Source organism: Lytechinus variegatus, chromosome 8 (assembly GCF_018143015.1).
Source record: "Lytechinus variegatus isolate NC3 chromosome 8, Lvar_3.0, whole genome shotgun sequence".
NCBI classification, from domain to species: domain Eukaryota; kingdom Metazoa; phylum Echinodermata; class Echinoidea; order Temnopleuroida; family Toxopneustidae; genus Lytechinus; species Lytechinus variegatus.
The window spans coordinates 14,391,670-14,407,267 of record NC_054747.1 but is presented as its reverse complement, the minus strand read 5'-3'; the positions used below and the strand labels follow the sequence as shown (position 1 = coordinate 14,407,267).

At 38.6% G+C, this 15,598-nt stretch overlaps 1 protein-coding gene and 1 long non-coding RNA gene across 5 annotated transcripts in view; one reads left to right on the top strand and one right to left on the bottom strand.

Annotated features, from left to right (window-relative positions):
* The window catches only part of LOC121420028 (serine/arginine repetitive matrix protein 1-like), a 64,412-nt gene extending 49,020 nt beyond the window's left edge, over window positions 1-15,392 (top strand). For 3 of the 4 annotated variants that reach the window (XM_041614550.1, XM_041614552.1, XM_041614553.1), the window contains 4 exons: window positions 9,940-10,261; window positions 11,424-11,661; window positions 12,046-12,490; window positions 13,353-15,392. In XM_041614550.1, the coding sequence (XP_041470484.1) occupies window positions 9,982-10,261; window positions 11,424-11,661; window positions 12,046-12,490; window positions 13,353-14,864 (2,475 nt within the window). In that variant the 5' untranslated portion in view covers window positions 9,940-9,981 and the 3' untranslated portion in view covers window positions 14,865-15,392. The remainder of the gene's footprint in view (window positions 1-9,939; window positions 10,262-11,423; window positions 11,662-12,045; window positions 12,491-13,352) is intronic. The other variant, XM_041614554.1, reaches the window with a different exon arrangement.
* On the bottom strand, window positions 276-1,325 carry LOC121420029. Its single transcript, XR_005970681.1, has 2 exons — window positions 928-1,325; window positions 276-845 (listed from the first exon to the last, which is right to left on the bottom strand). It is a non-coding gene; the product is annotated as an uncharacterized LOC121420029 (long non-coding RNA).
* Window positions 15,393-15,598: the final 206 nt, after the last annotated feature.

Here is a 15,598-nt window from a genome sequence, read left to right as displayed (position 1 = left end):
GGAGGATAAAATGATATAGTATGAAAAATATCTCCATATACTTAGCTTTTGACAAAATGTCATCACTAGATGCCTACATGCAAACTATTAGATTCGCAAACTTTAACAGTCATCTTGAAGGCCAGTATAATGCTTGCAGTTTGAAATTCTTTGTTTGTTTGATCATGGACCTAGGTTTGATTAACATACTGAACAAAGTTTAATCGTACTCTTCGAGGTAATAAAATTTGATTTTAGCACCCAGTGAGTTATACGAGCTTCTTTTTAAACAAAGATTGAAACGAATTAAGGAAACTTCATTGCGTATTTCCTATTTTATCTTGGAGGTGGTGCTGTGAAATGCACGCTAGGAGAGATGCATGTCTGAATGCAACAATTAGTTTAATTGCCTAGAAAATTATTTTTTTCTTTCCTCATCTGACACGTAATAAAGTTTTAAATGTCTATGACAATTGAGCTCACGAGATGGAGAAATTCTTATTTTCTCTTTGAAACATGTTTTTTGTGTGCGTGGGTAAAGAAAAAAAAAACAAGCAGTCATACTCGTTTAGTTTTATTACTTTAAGCGAGCACGATTCGGTACATCGATCAAGAATGATTTAAATGTTTGAAACTTTGAAACTATAGGTATTAATGAAGGGCTTTTATGGCCTAAAAAGGGAAGAAAGGGATCAGCAGAAAGCGTTATGTTTCTTATTTCAGTTGTTTGATGTGCTCTCAAAAACAAATCAGTCAAAAATGACTAGTTAATCGGGTCAGCTCGGTGCAACTGTTCTGGTACTATCTGACTAATTTCTAGTCGTATTTTACTAGAACAGAGTTGTGTCTGACTAGAATAACTGTGACTAGGCATATCAGTTGCGCCCAGGTGACTACTGATCTAGTCATTTTGACTGATTTGTTTTACCATGGTAAAACCTGTACAACCTGAATTATCTTTTCCCCTCCCCTATATTTAGGTCTTCCAGACCCCCCCCCCCTTTCAAAATTGAACCAATCGATCCGTTATGCAATTTAGGCCTTGATGAAAGGGACAATTAAGGGTGATGTATTATGTAGAAAGAAAAATAAGGTTCTTCACAGAATGAAGGAAATAATGGGCAATTTCTTTGCGAAAAATGGTAATGCGATAGGTAATGACAAAATGGCGACAGGGATTATAGACATGTCAGGCGAGACATAGTCAGATGCAATGTGAATATTCATAAAGCCTGTATCTTAAAGTTGTCGTAAATCACTGAAAGATCCATTGTGTCATGAGTAGATCATATTAATGTAAGTGCCCCCAAAATGGATTTGTGTGAAAGAATATTTTGTTTCGATTTCCCGACCCCCCCCCAAAAAAAAAAAAAAAATCTGTCTTGTTGATATCAATAGAGATGGCATTCTCAAGCATTGAATGTGCTAAAACCTTTAGGCGATGATCTGTGTCAGTATTCTAGTTTCTACTTTAATACTAAATCATTATGCAAAGTGAGTTCTCAACTATTTTAGATTAAAAATTAAAATTTAAATACTTAGAGAAGGTGCTGAATTTAGATATCGTTCGTAACGGCCGGACAATTATTTTAATGGGTACAAATGCATTCAAAGACTAGTACACCTTGTGTAATATTGTAATGTTCTATGATAGAGGAGAATAGCTTACATTACTGAACCATATTACCACTAACGTTTTAGACAGGCTTTAACCAATGCAAGCAACTAGTCATGCTAGTTGCTTTATATTTCAATGCGTTAAAGAAAGAAATATACTGTATGAAAAAGAACCCCGGCAAAAACCTTTTTTGACCTTCGATGATACACTGACGTCTACATTTTTTTTTTGGTGACGTGCGAATTCTATATACATTTCACGACAATTATAATTGCATCTACCGTACTTGTAGCATGTATAGTGTCGTTCGAAGAGATATAGAGAGAAAAGGAGACAAGGCTTTAGTTAGCGATTTTTCTCTTCTATCTCTTAAACCAGCGTATACTTTCTTATGATAATGGTTCACCCGAGCAGACTCTTTTTACGGTCATTTGCGTCATCTTGTATGCTTTTATACTTTTTTATGTCTTATCATCTGTTTCAATGTTGGAGGAGCAGGAATGATCACCTCTGCAATGATATTAACATATCTGCAAAGTGTTTAGGGTCCACTTATTAAATACAAGTAATCTTTACGGGGTGTATTTTAACTCGTTTATTTTTATTCCAAATTTCTGTGGGAAATGGTAAAGAAAAAAAAATCTGTAGTTTTTGATATTTTAAAAATGTTCGAATTTCTGGTATTTTCTTTTAAAGGGGAAGTTCACCCTGACAAAAACTTTATTGTAAAAATATCAGAAAAAATGATGAAAAATATTGCCGAAGGTTTGAGAAAAATTCATCAAGTAATTAAAAAGTTATTAGAATTTCAATTATTGGATTTGTGACGTCATATGCGAGCAGCATTCCTACATAGCGAATGGTAAAAAATCAATGAAATGTCATTTTCTAAGAAAATTGAAAATGGTTTTCACTGTACCTTTTGTATATCAATAGACAAATCATTTAACACCCATCATGAATATAAAACAAAATTAAGTCATCAGGAACCATGCAAAATTTGAAATTCATGCATTTTATATTACATAACACATGGGGCAGCTGCTCGTTTATGACGTCACAAATCCAAATCTTTGAGCTCTAATAACTTTCTTACTCTTTAACGGATTTTCCTCAAACCTTCACCAATATTTTTTACTATTTTTTCTGCTATTTTTGCAACACAGTTTTCTTCAGGGTGAACTTCCCCTTTAATTTGTGCCCATCTCTTGACTCCTATGGTTGTTTGGAAATTTGGGTGAATACTAATTATCATACAACACGTACATATATCCTTGACAGCTGAATGGATGAATGCGTGTCACATGCGACTATCGCACTCTCGAGCAAGTGCAATAGCTCTCGACAGATTACATAATTCGGTGCAACGTGAAGCAGCCTATTCAATTCCGTTTCGAGTCATTGAATAGATTCTTTCAACTAACACTCTAATTGAATATTTATAACACTATTTACAAGAAACATTTATTAAGTTAGCTGCAACAAAATCATTGCTCCGACACCTTGGTTGCAGCCATAGCTTCTGGTAGAAGTGGTCACGTGTAATTAGATATTAAAGTCTGCGCTTGCAGACCTTTATCAGTTATCACCACAATATTAATGATTATAATGTCAAATACTAACGGGGATGGTAATATCAATTATCATTTCATTTCAATGTGACAGCAAAAATATTCATCTTTGGGGTAATGAAGATTTGGGTCAATGCAAATTTTGACGATTTTGACTGTATCTCCTATGCCATGTGCATGCATGCTGACCGGGTATGGCATCGCGAAGTGGTTTGTATCTCCGGGAAAAGGCTCAATGGAGATACATGCATACTCATATTTTTATGGCTATGATAATCATGGCCAGTATCAATGATGATGTTATTACCAATGATAAGAATAATATCGCAGTTCTTGTAGAGCATAAGCCGCATATCACATTACGTCATAACGTCCCTATATGCGCTTCCAAACGACTTGGACTACCCCCAATACCATGGCTTTAGCCCCGCAGCATTTTACATCGCGGTGGCTTTTCAAGGAATAAATTCCTGCCAGGTACCCGTGCTTCTTACCTGGGTTGAGTGCAGCACAATATGGATGAATTTCTTGCCGAAGGAAATTACGCCATGCTAAGGATAATTCACTATGACAATACATTGGTAATGTGATGTTTTTATCCATCTTACTCCTGCATTGCTGATCTACGCGGTTAGTTAAAGGTCAAGTCCACCCCAGAAAAAATTATTTGAATGAATATAGAGAAAAATCAAACAAGAATAACGCTGAAAACTTCATCAAAATCGGATGTAAAATAAGAAAGTTATGACATTTTAAATTTTCGCTTATTTTTCACAAAACAGTTATATGCACAATTCAGTGATATGCAAATGAGAGAGTCGATGATGTCACCCACTCACTATTTTATTTTTATATTGTTTGAATTATACAAAATTTCATTTTTTACGAATTTGACAAATAGGACCGTCTTGTTTGAACCACAAAATGTAAAAACAATAGAATCCCACATGTTTAGGGAGGAATGTTTTTTTTCACATGGCAATGAGGAGAAAATCAAAATATTTCATATTTCACGTAATAAAATACAAAAAGAACTAGTGAGTGAGTGATGTCATCGGTCCCCTCATTTGTATACCGACCAGGATGTGCATATAACTGTTTTCTGAAATTAAGCAAAACTTTAAAATGTCATTACTTTCTTATTTTAGATCAGATTTTGATGAAATTTTCAGCGTTATGCTTGTCTGATTGTTCTCTTTCTATTAAAAGCACCTTTTTGTTGGGGTGGACTTGTCCTTTAATAAAAACGAAGATAGAAAAGTCTCTATATAATTGTTTTGGATGTGCAGAGATTTAAAAGAGTGATTAGATGATTATATAACCCTATGGAATGAGAGGGAGAGAAAGAGAGGGACAGGGGATGGGGGGGGGGGAGAATAGAATATATATATATATATATATTTGCTTTACTGAGTATGATGATTTTATGAATTTGACTGTGGCTCGATCAGCATAAATTATTTCCTTTTATCAAAGTCTGTCTCATGAAGATCGTTAAGCCACAGGCACATCGTCAACCTCAATATAACACAAATCTTAGCAATCAATTATAGAACATGTTTCTACGATTGATTCATTTGATTGCATTGACTACAATGTGCTATCATTCGTGCACTATCAAGCTTTGTGTGACGCGACCCGCATCGACCAAAGCTATTATCATTGGTACCGTTACGCAAAAGGTAGCGATTAATCACCAACTTGAAAGAGCACTTCTGATTGGTTCCTCGTCAGTCTACTGAGCAAAATGCGCATGCAACGATGATCGCGATAGGCCGTTTCATAAGGTGATTAATCTCTAATCTTTTGGGCCCTGATTTCGTTTGTTACCGATGATATTATCGGTCGTGTCGGAGTCGGTTTTGTTGATGAGACAGTATCATAATCATATTGACGTTTTCTCTCCTGCAAGATAATTGCAGGAGTGTTGATGACGTCACGTAATGAAGGAAAGAAAACGAGCATTATTCAAATTCTTTACACGTGGGAAGCCAGCAAAGTGTAAAATGATGATTAGATTATATTCTTTCTCAAAGAAGGTACGACGCAAATTTGACCAAATTAAACGAATATTTTATTTTTAGCACGAAGATTTTAGCAAACTTTTAATGACGCTCAACATCACTATAACCAATTGATTTCCTCTTCTCTTCTGCGCGTACGCGTAAAGATCCATATTCTTTTTATCTTAAAAATAATTATGTTCCCCGTCCATAAAGCCTAGCAGATTGTATAACTGATAGAATTTTTAAGTTAACCTGCCTTTAAATTACCTTGTTCAATCTTGCTCTAAAGAAGCATTACAGGCAATGTCCCAGTTTTGAAAGTGGCGAAAAAGGATTTTCAGTATTGGATAATAATTCGAAATCCTCGAAGATATTGATCGAATCGAACTTTTTCATACATTTATCTGCTATTCATTTTTTATTCATATCAATATCATAGCACACGCTAATAATTGCCTATGTTGATGCGCCTTTCATCATGATAAATAGCATCATAATGTCATTTAAAATGATTCAAATTGCATTTCGTAATGGCGGAAATTCACCGTCTCGTGCTATCAGCTGTACTGAACAGTAATTGCGTGGCTCCGATTCCCGCGCACTACTGCCTTTAAATCTCCCGAAATGATTGAAAAATATCCTCAAGAAAGGATGTTTTGATAATTCCCACTCGATGGGGATTTGTAAATGGTTATAAGCACCGCGAACGCTAATTCAATGGGTCTTCTCTCTGTAGTCCAATATAGATACAGGAACCTTTTTTACGGATTTATTCCTCATCTTTATTCATTGATATACAATTATAACTTTCGTCTTCCCTTCCTTACCATGCCAGGCGCTAAAATTAGACCAGCTACGTACGTACATCGCTGCCTCGCGACCGTTCGTTCGGGGTATTTTCTCATGTATGCAAATAAGACGCACGTCACACGCGCGATCACATTAGTCTCCGCGAACAGGCTGCTGAGATGCATTGATCCTTAAACTCGCTCTGACGACTGTGTAATGAGGCGTTGTTCTTAAGATGTATGCGGCATTACGCCTGTCTTGAGCGACTAAGACGGAAGGGGAGCCCCTTTTATCGTTGTGAATAAACAAGGTTCAGAAATAGAAAGAGCCAAAAGCATATCCGAACCACGAATAACATCACTCAGGTTATTCAGCGCTCCTCTTTTCACTCTCTCCCCCTCTCTCCTCTTCTTTCCATTTCTATATTTAGGATTCATGCGTTGCCATGGTATCCCCCGCTTCACTCTAATCCAAGAAACAGGAACCGTTGGATTTTTTTTTAAGTACTCCGGATTTCGTCCAAAATAGCTCTCCTCAAAATACGTGGGATAAAGAGATGTGTGGTAATAAATGTCGTAGATATATTTACTTCCTCTCTGATTCTAAAGGCAGAACCAGACAATCAAATACTGTACAAATTAGATAAGTTGTTGAAGAAAGCGGAAGGGAGGGAATGAAAGGAAAGAAAATTGGAATGAAATCTCGAGACATTAATAAATGATGACATTAAGTTTGTATCTGTTTCATTTGCATTGCTACTGGAATTAGTCTGTATCTTTTATAAAATCGTTGATATTAGAGTTTATTTTTAAAACGGCTTTTATCGAAAGCAACCTGATGAAGGCCATGTGCTTGAGGGAATAAGTAGGCCTGTGATTTCTACCGCCCTTATTTCCGATAGATCTTGTATTTTTACCCCCTAATTATTTTACCAAATTGATGATAATGCTCTGACGTTTGCGATGACGAGATCACGTTCTTTCTCTTTCTCTCAATCCTCATCTTTTTACTCCCGTCATCTGTCTATTCTATCTTCCTTTCCATCCTCTCCATCCACCTTTCTCCCCTTCCCCTCCTCTCTGTGTCTGTCTCTTTTCTATTCATTTCTCTTTGTCTCTGACTCCCCACCACCTCTCACCCTTTAGATTCCTGTTTGCCTTACTGTCTTCTCTATCAATCTATGAACAATTTAGTTGAACGTACAGTAGATATCACGTCAGGTGGATGTGACTATATACTGGCTCGTTACTCATTTTCTAGGGGTTTTTTATAGTCTCGCCCGCATAGCATAGCGAGACTATAGGCGCCGCTTTTCCGACGGCGGCGGCGTCAACGTTGAAATCTTAACCAAGGTTAAGTTTTTCAAATGTCCTCATAACTTAGAAAGTATATGGACCTAGTTCATGAAACTTGGAGACAAGGGTAATCAAGTATTACTGAACATCCTGTCTGAGTTTCAGGTCACATGGCCACGGTCAAAGGTCATTTAGGGTCAATGAACTTAGACCATGTTGGGGTAATCAGTATCAAAATCTTAACCAATTTTTTGAAATGTCGTCATAACTTGCGTGGGTATTTGGACCTAGGTCATGAAACTTTGACAAAAGGGGTGATAGTGTATCACTGAAAATCCTGCCTGGGTTTTAGGTCACATGAATGAGGTCAAAGGTCACCTAGGGTCAACAAACTTTTATGATGTTGGGGTATTTGTGGAATTGTCATCATAACTGTTAAAGTTTATAGATCTAGTTCATGAAACTTGTAGAGAACCATGTATCCCTGAACATCCTGTGCGTTTCTGGTCACCTGACCAAGATCAAAGGTCATTCAAGGTCAATGAACTTTAGCCGTGTTGGGGGTATTTGTTGAATTGTCATCAGAACTTAAGAAGTATATGGATCTACCCAGGTTTATCAAGTATGAATTATTGTTTTGCCCACGTCTTAGGTCACATGGTCATAGTCAAAAGTCATGTTGGGTCAATGGACCTAGTATTTTATTATCATATGAGAGTTTTCTTTTGTGAATAATCATTCAATAGCTGTTGTCAAAGTCAGCGCTGCTGCTATATTGAATCAGGTAATGCAGGCGAGACAGCCAGAGGCATTCAACTTGTTTTGATTAAAGGAGAAATTGGATGATAGTTTCACTTCGTCAACTTCGCATCATTTTGTAACCTCCTTTAAAGCCTGTGTATAGCTTTGGTAAAGGGTCAATAATGTGATTAATAATCGAATATCATCTAATATGACAGTCTTACTGAAGCGTAGAGACCGTTAGATATTTTTCCAACTGCACTTCTCTGAGAAAATTTCAAATATTCAAATCTTGGATACATAGCGCCCTCTCTCGGCGATGCTTGTTTTAAATTAAAAAAATGGGCATTCAAGCACTTATCTTATCTTTAGTGATTAGATATCCAAAAGTTACAGACAAAGAACATATCTTTAAAGTTTCAGCCCATTCCATGATTTGGAATAGGATTTAAGTGGAAGACAAAAACACACAGATATTTTAATTTGATCGGGTGACCCGATCAAGTTAAATTTCCATGTAAAATCGCAAAATTTATCCTGTTAAACACATTTTCATTTCATATGCTCCACATAATAACTGTTATAGGGCATATCCATTCATATTAGCTAGCAATGAATTGGAATAGTGATAGGTGCATTTTGGTGGATTTACCAAAACTATACACAAGCTTTAACGATGCCTTCTTTGTTCAGTCGTTTTCTAATTCTACACCTTTTCTTCTCTTTTTTCTGTTTTTCTTATCTCTCATCTCCCCTCATCTCCCTATCTCTTGAATCACCCTGTACCCTCTTCATTTTTTCCATTTTTTTGACCCATTTTCTCTCTTCTAGGCCATGATCAATTTTCACTTTCCCTCACCTTCCCTTCCTTTCAAATCGGAACTTTAAGGATAGCAAAATGGATTCTACAGTAATTCATTGCTAATGGCAATAATAATAATAGCATACTTGCTACTGAACAGGAAGTAATATGCGATGCGTGATGTCAGTCTTTTTCTTTCGCAAAACTCCTCCATTCTCTATTGTATCATGTTCTCTTTATTATTTTCCTTATAAATAGGCCTATTGTAAAACGATGTTATTGACATTAAAAATGACTTTGTACATTTTTCTATACTATCAATTTTGACACCAGTCAACTGTATTTTATTGAGCTTGTTTGAAATATCTCATTACTTTGATTGGTTCATTTCACAATACTTTAATCTTTGTCATAATTTCAACCTACATGTATGAAGCAACTGTATGTAGACAATTAAGTATTTCAACTATTTCTGTATTTTTCACATTTTTACTCTCTTCACTCCATTGACTAGTTCTTACATATATTAACCAACCTCCTATTCTATTCCTGGTTCTTTTATCCCCCCCCCCCTCCTTTCTGCTTGATTCTCCTTCATCAGGGCCATGAACTATTTACCATATGAACTTCAGACTTTTATAAACATTGCTATGTCAATTATGATTTATAGTATGTTACTCTGAACGTACTGTAATCACTTTTATTATCATAATCACTGTTGATAATGAAACCATTATTTCTTTGATGACAATTCTTAATACGACTGATTATTATTTATTCCTTTTTGTTGGGGCTGCATGTATTGATCATTGTTTTAATTGCACTGTCTTTTGATGATATGAAATTGTGCATTTTAATTGCCTTTCATTAGTTGAAATTTGTGAAATTCTCTACCTTGATGATCATCATCTGAAAAAGAAGAAGAAAAAAAAGTGTTCAAAAGGAAATGGAAAGATGAGGCGCTGTGTGTGGGGGGGGGGAAGATGTATGAAGATTATCAAGTAAATATAAATTATCTTTTCAAATCTGTTTCTTATCTCTCACCATCTTGCACCTGTTACAGACACCTTTAAAGTTAACTGTGATCGAGGTTTTATAATGGCCCTTTTGTTTTTCTTCTTCATTCTCTCCTCATTAGATCCGTATATTTTTCTACGCTACTGAAACGCACCCGTGATTGATGCCTTGCCCGCCACCCGCCACCACCACTTTAAGCAGCGCCCCCAACGTTGGGGTCTCACCAGCCTGCACCGCTGCCGTCACCAGCATAGTTCCCGGGCTGCCGTTGTCTCTGCAACCTCCGCTTCCCTCTGCGGAACTTCTCATGCAGTACCGTAGGATGGAACAGCCCATGGGCCCACCAACTCAAGTACCGCCTTCACCATCTCAGCACTCGACTGCACCGGTCCCTCAAGGCTCAGGTCCACTGGCAAGCCCTACTGTCCCACTATGGAACTCAAGTAAACATCATTTCTTTTCAATTCTTTCTAACCATTTAGTATTTATAAAGAAATGCAGCTAGGTTAAACCTGCAGGAAGGGCCAGATACATGTCGATCAAGAAGTGATGGAACTGAAAGGTTTTAGATGTGTCTGAAAGGCATAGTTAAATTTCCAGTTGCACATGGTACACATAATCACATCGGTCACATCATGGCATGGGTCAGGCTCAACCATGTATTATTCGAGAGATCACACGTTGGTTCAATATCATGATGTGTTCATGGCACTTAAGCATGTCTTTTAGTCGTTCTTTATGAAAAACCCAAAGGCTTGGTGCAAACTTCTGAGCTCTTATGCCATAGTCACATCTGGGAAACAAAATCCAGACCGGCAGAAGCTATTACACTAATCCTAGTGACAAAGCACTGATCGATTTGGATTGGTTAATTTGGTGTGACTTTGTCATTACCAAGGGCCTTGTACAATGTTCATGCCTCATTCAGAAGCATCCCGTTCTCCATTTAGAATGGCTGATCTGACCTACAGGTGTTACCTTGTTGCATTACATTTAAGCTGTTAACTAAGGACACAGGTATCTGGGTTCTTTTATCTGAATCCTTTCTTGCTCCTAAGTGTCATCGTAATCAACTTACATGACAGAATTGCTGTTCATCAATTGCCATGGTAATAGCTTGTAAGGCTTCTTGTCATGTTGCTGATTAGTAATTACTAAGCTTAGAAATCAAAAGCAGCAAATCTTATGAAAAATGACCTAGGCATGACCTATGAAACCTGAAGAATGACAAGTTTCTGATTTAGTGTACTTTGTTGAATAATTCGGGAGGCATAAAATTTGTGTCTCTAAAGGATTGTTCATCCACACATAGATTTTATTACCTTGTCCACTTCAAGAATCTATTCTTTCCATATAAACCATCCCAATTTTAACCCTGAACATCATGCTGATATTGTTGTGAATCAAGATCAAAGTCACAAACCTTGCTAGTTTTTATGTTAGTAGAAGTTAAGACAGATGTATGTCTTGCATTAGGGAATGTTATGCCTCTGGCAGTATCAGTTGTGAGTCGGGTAACTGAGTCCCTTGCGTGACCGAATTTATGAGAGGTGCTTACGTGGTTTTTTCCTTTGCTAACTCTTGCTATCCCTCGCCTCACTCGAGGTGGTGTTGCTTATCCAGACTGGGCCTACAAACCGGAGTCAAGTCCCGGCAGCCGGCAGATCCAGTTGTGGCACTTCATCCTGGAGCTGCTGCAGAAGGAAGAGTTCCGTGACGTGATTGCCTGGCAAGGTGACTACGGGGAGTTCCTCATCAAGGATCCTGATGAGCTAGCCAGACTGTGGGGAATGCGAAAGTGCAAGCCACATATGAACTATGATAAACTTAGTCGAGCACTTAGGTGAGTACTATGGAGGACTTTCACCCAGATTGTTGTAAGGAAAAATACAATGACAAGTTCTTGGACAAACCACTTTCTGAAGAAAAAACCCAAGATCACTCTTTAGCTTTCGTATTGGCCTTTCTGGGAATCAACTGTCCAAGTTCTGGTGTCCTTTTTTATTTTGTTCTTTCCATGCTGAATTATTGTTAAATTGTGTAATTTCAGTGGACACTCAGTACTTCTAGTATGTGTACATGTAAGTTTGAAACTGGGATTGACCTCATCAGATAGCAAATTGAGTCTTTTTGTTTTCTGCCTTTTTTGCTTATTATTTATTTCTGTTTTGTGTATTTGTAAAGATTTCATTCCATTTTTTTGTTGAATCCACCTCTCCTGTTTCAGATATTACTACAACAAGCGGATCTTGAACAAAACCAAAGGCAAGCGCTTCACCTACAAGTTCAACTTTAGCAAGTTGATATTGGTGAACTACCCGGGAACTGACCTCAAATATGTGCCTCCATTCATTCCTGCCTCTCGGGGTGGAATTGGTTCCTCAACAGAAGATCCGAGCATGGATGATGAACCAAGCACACCGTCCCACCTAACGAAAGAAGGCGGATCATGCAGTGACTCCGGGGAGTCTTTGGATGGCGACGAGAAGCCAGGGAGCCGCCGCCACCGTTCCCATAGCCTGGGAGACACCGAGCCACCTTCAACCATGTCTGTTCATCCTCCCACACCTACCCATCATGCCTTGCCACCTGGTTTCAGTGAACATGATCATAGATTAGCCGGTTTGATGAGCCCTAATCTACGTCACAATTACAGTGGACCTGCCTTTCAAGTAAGGCTCTTCTTCATTCCTGCAATCTTTAAGGCATTAAAAAATTCACAAATAATGGAGAAAAGGAATCGTACAGAATTCGCAAAAATGCATACTGATTTGCCCTTAATGATCTCTTATCATGTGAGGTCCTTGGACTAATGTGATAAAATGTCATGAATTACAAAATCGACTGTTCCTGACATAGCAGCACAGATTACTTAACACGCCTTTAGGATTCATCTTATAATTGCTTTTCAAATCATCAGCTGTTTGATTGATTTCACCCCGCACAGAAATTGAAAATTAGGGCAAGTAATCATGAAAGGTAGCATAGGCTATTCTTGCAACCAATCTAAACTGAGCAATAGTTCTTCTTTACCCATGACCTCCTGTGACACTTGAAAAGGTAGCTTTAATTTTCCTGTGGATGGTCTTACAGTAGCTTCACAGTATGTAAGATTTCACATGGAGTGTTCCAATCCATCATTGTTTTTATGTAGAAATGCCAGTGGAGGGAATTGAAAGAAAAAAAGTATGACTCATCTAGAAGAACATGGCAATGTCAATTTAGAAGGGGATGTCCTTATGTATTTGAAAGAAGATTTCTCAGTCAAACATTTAAGCCTATGTAAATGAGTATTCATTATGTGGACATGATTTTTTTTTATCCAAATTTTTTTTGCTTGCGCTCTTAAAATTAAGTATTTGTATGTATAGGTTGTTGCCCGTAAATACTTCCATTAGAGTTCTACTTTGTAAAGTCAGTTTGTTTTATTGAATTTCTGAACTATTTCATGACATTCTTTCTTTTTTCAGAATATTTACTTGATGACCCTTGTTACATTACATAAAACATCCTTTTCCCCTTTTACTCTTTCAGATGATGCGGCCAGCATCTATCTTCTCCCACTCTCTGCCGGCCAGTCCTTGTTATCTATCACCGCTAGCCAGTCCATCTTCAACAATGAGTCCGCTCTTATCAGCACCCGGTCACCCGCATGGCCCAGCAAGGTTCACCTACACGCCAGCAGAGATCCAAAGGGCTCATCAAGAGGCTCAAGCGCAGGCTGCAATCGCGAGGTTAGAGCACGAGCGTGTCGCTCAACTCCGTGTGGCTGATGCGCATGCCAGGGCCTTCCCTCTGTCTGTGCCGGCGTCTCCTGGCACACTGTGGCGCACGCACACAGAGAACGAAATGCGCATCAGAAATCTGGAGCTGACTGCGGCTGAGAAGTTACAGCGGCAGGAAGAGCAAAAGCGACAAGAGGAACAGAAGCGTCAGGAGGAACAGAAGCGACAGGAACAGAATCGCCAAGAACTCAAACGACAAGAACAACTTCGCCAAGAGCAACAAAACCTAGAGACGCAAAGATTACAAAAGTCTCCTGAAAAGGAAATACGTATCCCAGAAAGGCCAGTGCAGTCAGAACTATACTTGCGTAGAATGGCTGAGAAACAGGCTAAACAGGCTGAAAGACAGGCTAGCGAGCGTCGTGCCCCGCCTGCTATCACCATAGAAGACAGAACTATCACAAACTCTGCAAGTGTTAGAAAAACGCCTGAACCTGTGCCGTGTACAATTACCAGCCCTCCAGAAGAGCAACAAGAACATGTCAAGCCATGTCGGAAGACGCCTCCACCACCACTCAAAGTCGACTCAAAACAACTCCTTTTTGATATCAAGCCGCCAAGCAGTGCTCCCCCCATCAACGACAGACTAGATGCTCGACGATTTGGACCAGGATTTAGAGGAAGTCCTGGGCCACCACGCAGAGTCATTGTCCACACAAGTAATGAGAGTCGATCTGAGGAAGACCTTCTGGATGCGGACGACAGCTCTAACAGCAACCAAGAAGCAGTCCCTATCAAGCTGCGATTCAAACGCAAATGGAACCGCGACAGCTCGCGCCCACCTTCATTCGCAGAGAACAACGACACAAAGTCTCCCAAGATTTTCTTTGACTCCAGTCCCTCGTCACGCTCCTTGCCTTGCACTCCAACTCAACGATCGCAGATGGGCACATTTTTCCAGTTTCCAAGCCCGATGGAAACACAGACCGAACACGAGCCTTCTGCGTCCTCGATTCAACCTCCTAAGGAAAAGGAAAAAGAATCCTTGCGTCGTTTCAGAGACTACTACTTTGAAACCAATCACGGTACCAAGGACAGTCAGAGATTATTACAGGAGCCAGAAAAGCGTCCAAAGGAACGCGTATTGAGTATAGAATCCATCATAGCAAAATCAGAACCACTGCGCCCAGTACCAAACATGCGTAGCTCCAGTAGTGCACCTAGTATTGCCACCACTTCTAGCAGTAGCACCAGCAGTTGTAGCTCTGAACTTGATAGAAATGAGATGGACAGTGAGAAACCTGTCACATCTTCCCAATGATAGCTAGATCACAGTGTACATACACAGGCCTTAGGTATTTGTAGGAAGGCACTTTTTGGTAGAGCAGAAAGCAGTTCTACAAAGTAGCTTCCCAGCCAGCAGCATGTTCTGATGCTGCAATATTTCTGCCACGAATCATGTTTCTATATCGTCCTCTTGAGGAGGTTACCAAGTGACATATATGGGCCCACTTCCTTTGTCGTCCATCTGAGGATGCTTTCAATCAAGTTTTCATAAGACTATTTAATAGCACAAACAAGAATTATGAACAAAATGCAAAGAACGATTGTTTGGTGAGGACATTCAACTGCGCTCCCCCCTTTTTTTGTACATGTACCTCACCCACCATGCATCACAAATCAGAGGAAATAAAAGTAAACATTTGATTGTATCAAATACTTGTCTAATTTTGGAAGAAGCCCCATAATAGCATCATGATTGATATCAGGGGCCTGCCTTACGAAGAGTTGCGATTGATCCAATCATTGCAACTATGGAAAGCCGGCATAGTCAACATATAAAATGCATGTTTGCTCAGCCCAAAAAAAAATTTAGATATGAATTCATATCCATACATTCATTGATTTCTTTACAATTTGGTGTGTTCTCCTTTGCATACAAAGGACTTTGTGCAAATTTCCTGAAGAAATATTTATGAGATTAATGGATGTCCATATATATATATGAGATTAATCGGATCAATCGCAACTCTTTGTAAAATGTGACCCTGCATT